At 37.8% G+C, this 3768-nt stretch overlaps 1 protein-coding gene across 1 annotated transcript; it reads left to right on the plus strand.

The window, feature by feature from the left end:
• Window positions 1-853: 853 nt before the first annotated feature.
• Window positions 854-3507, plus strand: LOC126719063 (subtilisin-like protease SBT3). Its single transcript, XM_050421614.1, has one exon. It carries the CDS (start codon window positions 959-961, stop codon window positions 3269-3271), a length of 2313 nt encoding a protein of 770 aa, XP_050277571.1. The 5' UTR covers window positions 854-958; the 3' UTR covers window positions 3272-3507.
• Window positions 3508-3768: the final 261 nt, after the last annotated feature.

Raw genomic sequence — 3768 nt, forward strand, 5'->3', positions numbered from 1 at the left:
CAAGTATCTTGTAATTTAATTTTCATTTTTTTTAGTATTGCAAAGAGATACGTTAATAGTTCAAATTCCACTCCTCAAACTATTGAATCATTAGAGAGAGAGAAAAAAAAAAAATCCACAACAACATTGGGGTTAAAATCGTAGTGGAGGCCAAGGTCCCCTACAAATATTATGGGCAGACAAGTAGTTAGAGAGTGAGTATCACGGGGTTCCCATAATCGACTCTATGGTAAGTTTGGTACAGTTTTTTGAAACTGGGCTTTTTGAAAAAGTGGGGGTTTCAAAAATTGTGTAATAAAACTGAGCTTTAGAAAAAAAAAAACAGAGTGTTTGGTAAAGGCTGTTAAAAAATACTATTTGAAAAAATTGAGTGTTTGACTAGTACTTATAAAAGTGGCGGAGTTATAAATTACCAAAAAAGACAATGATAAGGGAGTTTATTTCATACTTAAATCAACTACTTAATAATACTTACTCAAAAAAAAAAAATTACCTAATAATAATAATAATAATAATAAAATTGATTGTTAACTAAAATTTGTTGTAAAAATATTATTAACTAAAATTTGATGTAAAAATACTTTTAGAGATAACATTACTCTACTATAATTTTTTTTTTCAAAACCTTACATAAAAAAAAAAAAAAAAAAAAAAAAAAAAAAAAAAAGAATATTTGTTCATGCCCTTGCCCCACACCACACGTATAACCAACCCAACACCTTCTTTTTTTTTTTTTTTTTTTTTTTTCGTTTTATTCTCAGCCACATTTTCTTAACCTTTTGTCTTCTTTTTTTCTCCCTTAGGTCTATTTTCCTCCGCACACACTTCTTTACATTTTGTCTTCTTTCAAGTTTCAACACCTCTCTCTCTCTAAATCTGTGTTTCACATATTGCATGCTTAACCCAGTACCCACACTCCAACTTTGCCATTGTGCTCTAAAACCAAACCCCATAGATCATGGTTTCTCATATTCCCTACTATGTGTGCCTTATCTTTTTCTCAATCCCTCACCTTGTCCCCACCTTAGCAGAATCTGATAACTATATCATTCACATGGATGTATCAGAGAAGCCCAAAGACTTTGGTAGCCACCAAGAGTGGTACTTGTCCACTCTAACCTCTGCATTAGAAACTTCTAAACTTAGCACCACCAATTCATTTTCTACCTCCACTTCTAAACTTATCTATAGCTACACTCACGTTATAGATGGTTTTGCTGCAAGTCTATCACTTTCTGAGCTTGAGGCCTTAAAAAGCTCTCCAGGTTTTGTTTCTTCAATCAAGGACTTGCCTGTGAAGGCTGACACAACTCACTCACCTGACTTTCTTGGCCTTAGTGGCAACTCGGGCTTATGGCCACTGACAGACTATGGCCAAGATGTCATAATTGGAGTGGTGGATACAGGAATTTGGCCAGAAAGTGAAAGTTACAATGACAAGGGCATGTCCGAAGTTCCTTCAAGGTGGAAGGGTCAATGTGAATTTGACACCAAATTCAACACATCTTTTTGCAACAAGAAGCTAATTGGTGCAAGGTTCTTTAACAAAGGTCTAGTTGCCAAATACCCCAACGTGACCAATACCATTAAAAATTCCACACGAGACACACTTGGTCATGGGACCCACACTTCAAGCACGGCTGCTGGGAATTATGTGCAAGGTGCATCATATTTTGGCTATGCCACAGGAACTGCTAGAGGCATAGCTCCAAAAGCCAGAGTGGCCATGTACAAGGCCTTGTGGAATGAGGGTCTTTATTCATCTGATATTATGGCTGCCATCGATCAAGCAATTTTGGATGGTGTAGATGTCATATCCTTATCATTCGGCATAGATGGTGTACCATTGCATACTGACCCAATTGCCATAGCCACATTTGGAGCCTTGAAAAAGGGTGTGTTTGTGTCCACTTCAGCAGGAAATCGAGGGCCTCTTCTTGGGACCTTACACAATGGCATACCATGGGTTTTAACCGTTGCTGCTGGTACCATGGACCGTGACTATAATGGAGTTGTTACTCTTGGCAATGGAGTTCAACTCTTGGGCTCATCTTTGTATATTGGGAAATGGAATTCATCTTCCAATAAAATCCCAATCGTTTTCTTTGATGCTTGTGACAATCTCAAGGCATTGCAGAAAGTTGGGTACAAGATTGTTGTGTGCCAAGATAAGAAAGGCTCATTGTCTGACCAAGTTCAAAATGCTCACGATGCAAAAGTGGTAGCTGCGGTCTTTATAACCAACGTCACTGACTTGAAGTCCTACATCACAAGATTCAAAACCTCATCTCCAACAATTTTCTTGAACATGAAGAATGGAGAAACGGTCAAAGACTACATCAAAACCAGCAAGTCCAACCCAAAAGCAAGCCTTGAGTTCAAAAAGACATCTCTTGGTATCAAACCATCACCCAGAGTTAGTAGCTACAGTTCTAAAGGGCCATCTATAAGCTGCCCATTTGTGCTGAAGCCTGACATAATGGCTCCTGGTTCGTTAGTCTTAGCCTCATGGCCACCAAAAATCCCAGTTGCCAATGAGGGCAGTTCCTCTCTATATAGTAAGTTCAGTTTATTGTCTGGTACATCCATGTCTTGCCCACATGCAGCAGGAGTGGCAGCACTATTGAAATCAGCACACCCTGATTGGAGTCCTGCAGCCATTAGATCTGCCATGATGACCACATCGGATGCATTCGACAACACACTCAATCCAATCACAGACCTTGGTGATGATAACCATCCAGCCAGTCCTTTTGCCTTTGGAGCTGGACACATCAATCCCAACAACGCATTAGACCCTGGTCTAATATACGATGTGAATGCACAAGATTATGTGAATTTTCTATGTGGTCTAAAGTATACCAATCAACAAATTCAAATCATCACCAAATCAGCTTCAAATAATTGTTCCAACAAGTCCTTGGACCTTAACTGCCCATCTTTCGTTGCATTTTTCAATGCCAAGGGCTCCAATTCTAGTTTTAGAAGTGTACGAGAATTTCATAGAACAGTGACCAATGTTGGAGAGGGACAATCAACCTATGTTGCAAGTGTGACACCCATTAAAGAAATTAAAGTCAGTGTCACGCCAGAGAAATTGGTGTTCAAAAACAAGAATGAGAAGCAAAGTTTCAAGCTGAGTATTGAAGGTCCACAAAAGCTGAAAGAGGAGTTGGTTTTCGGTTATCTTCGTTGGGTGGATAGTGCAAGTAAAAGAGTGGTCTCAAGCCCCATAGTGGCCACAAGTTACAGCTCGGAATTTGTGTCATAGTCCAAACTTGAATTGTCTTTCTTTTTGCTTGTGATATTTTAGCTAAATAAAGCTTGATTAATCAGTTTCAAGTTAATCTATTTCTAACCGGTTGGTAATGTGAAGCCAAGGAAAAAAACAAAACCCAGTTGGTGATTAAAACATTTTAGTTTATTTTCATTGGATATGGTTTTGTGTGGTTGTTAAGTTGTAGCTTGTTACATCATAAAACTATCAATCAAAAGAAGTTTCATACATTTAGCATCTAGCTAATACTGTAATTATGCGTAATATCTTGTGGGGGACAAGTTAATTAGGACCTAACATCCATGTGGAATAAGAAGGTAGGTATGGGCAAAGTCAATGACACATGGAAGACAGAATATTGCATAATGAAATTTTTTATGCAATGATCATCTTTATTTTTTTTCTTGGCTTCATCATGTGATTAATTATGTATGATTAGGTTTATGAAGTCAAATTTGCACTATCACTAACATCATCACATTATTTGTTTT

This window comes from Quercus robur, chromosome 3, assembly GCF_932294415.1.
Source record: "Quercus robur chromosome 3, dhQueRobu3.1, whole genome shotgun sequence".
NCBI classification, from domain to species: domain Eukaryota; kingdom Viridiplantae; phylum Streptophyta; class Magnoliopsida; order Fagales; family Fagaceae; genus Quercus; species Quercus robur.

Coding starts and splice junctions, on each gene's coding strand:
- LOC126719063 (XM_050421614.1), top strand. CDS start 959: ATGGTTTCTCATATTCCCTACTATGTGTGCCTTATCTTTTTCTCAATC.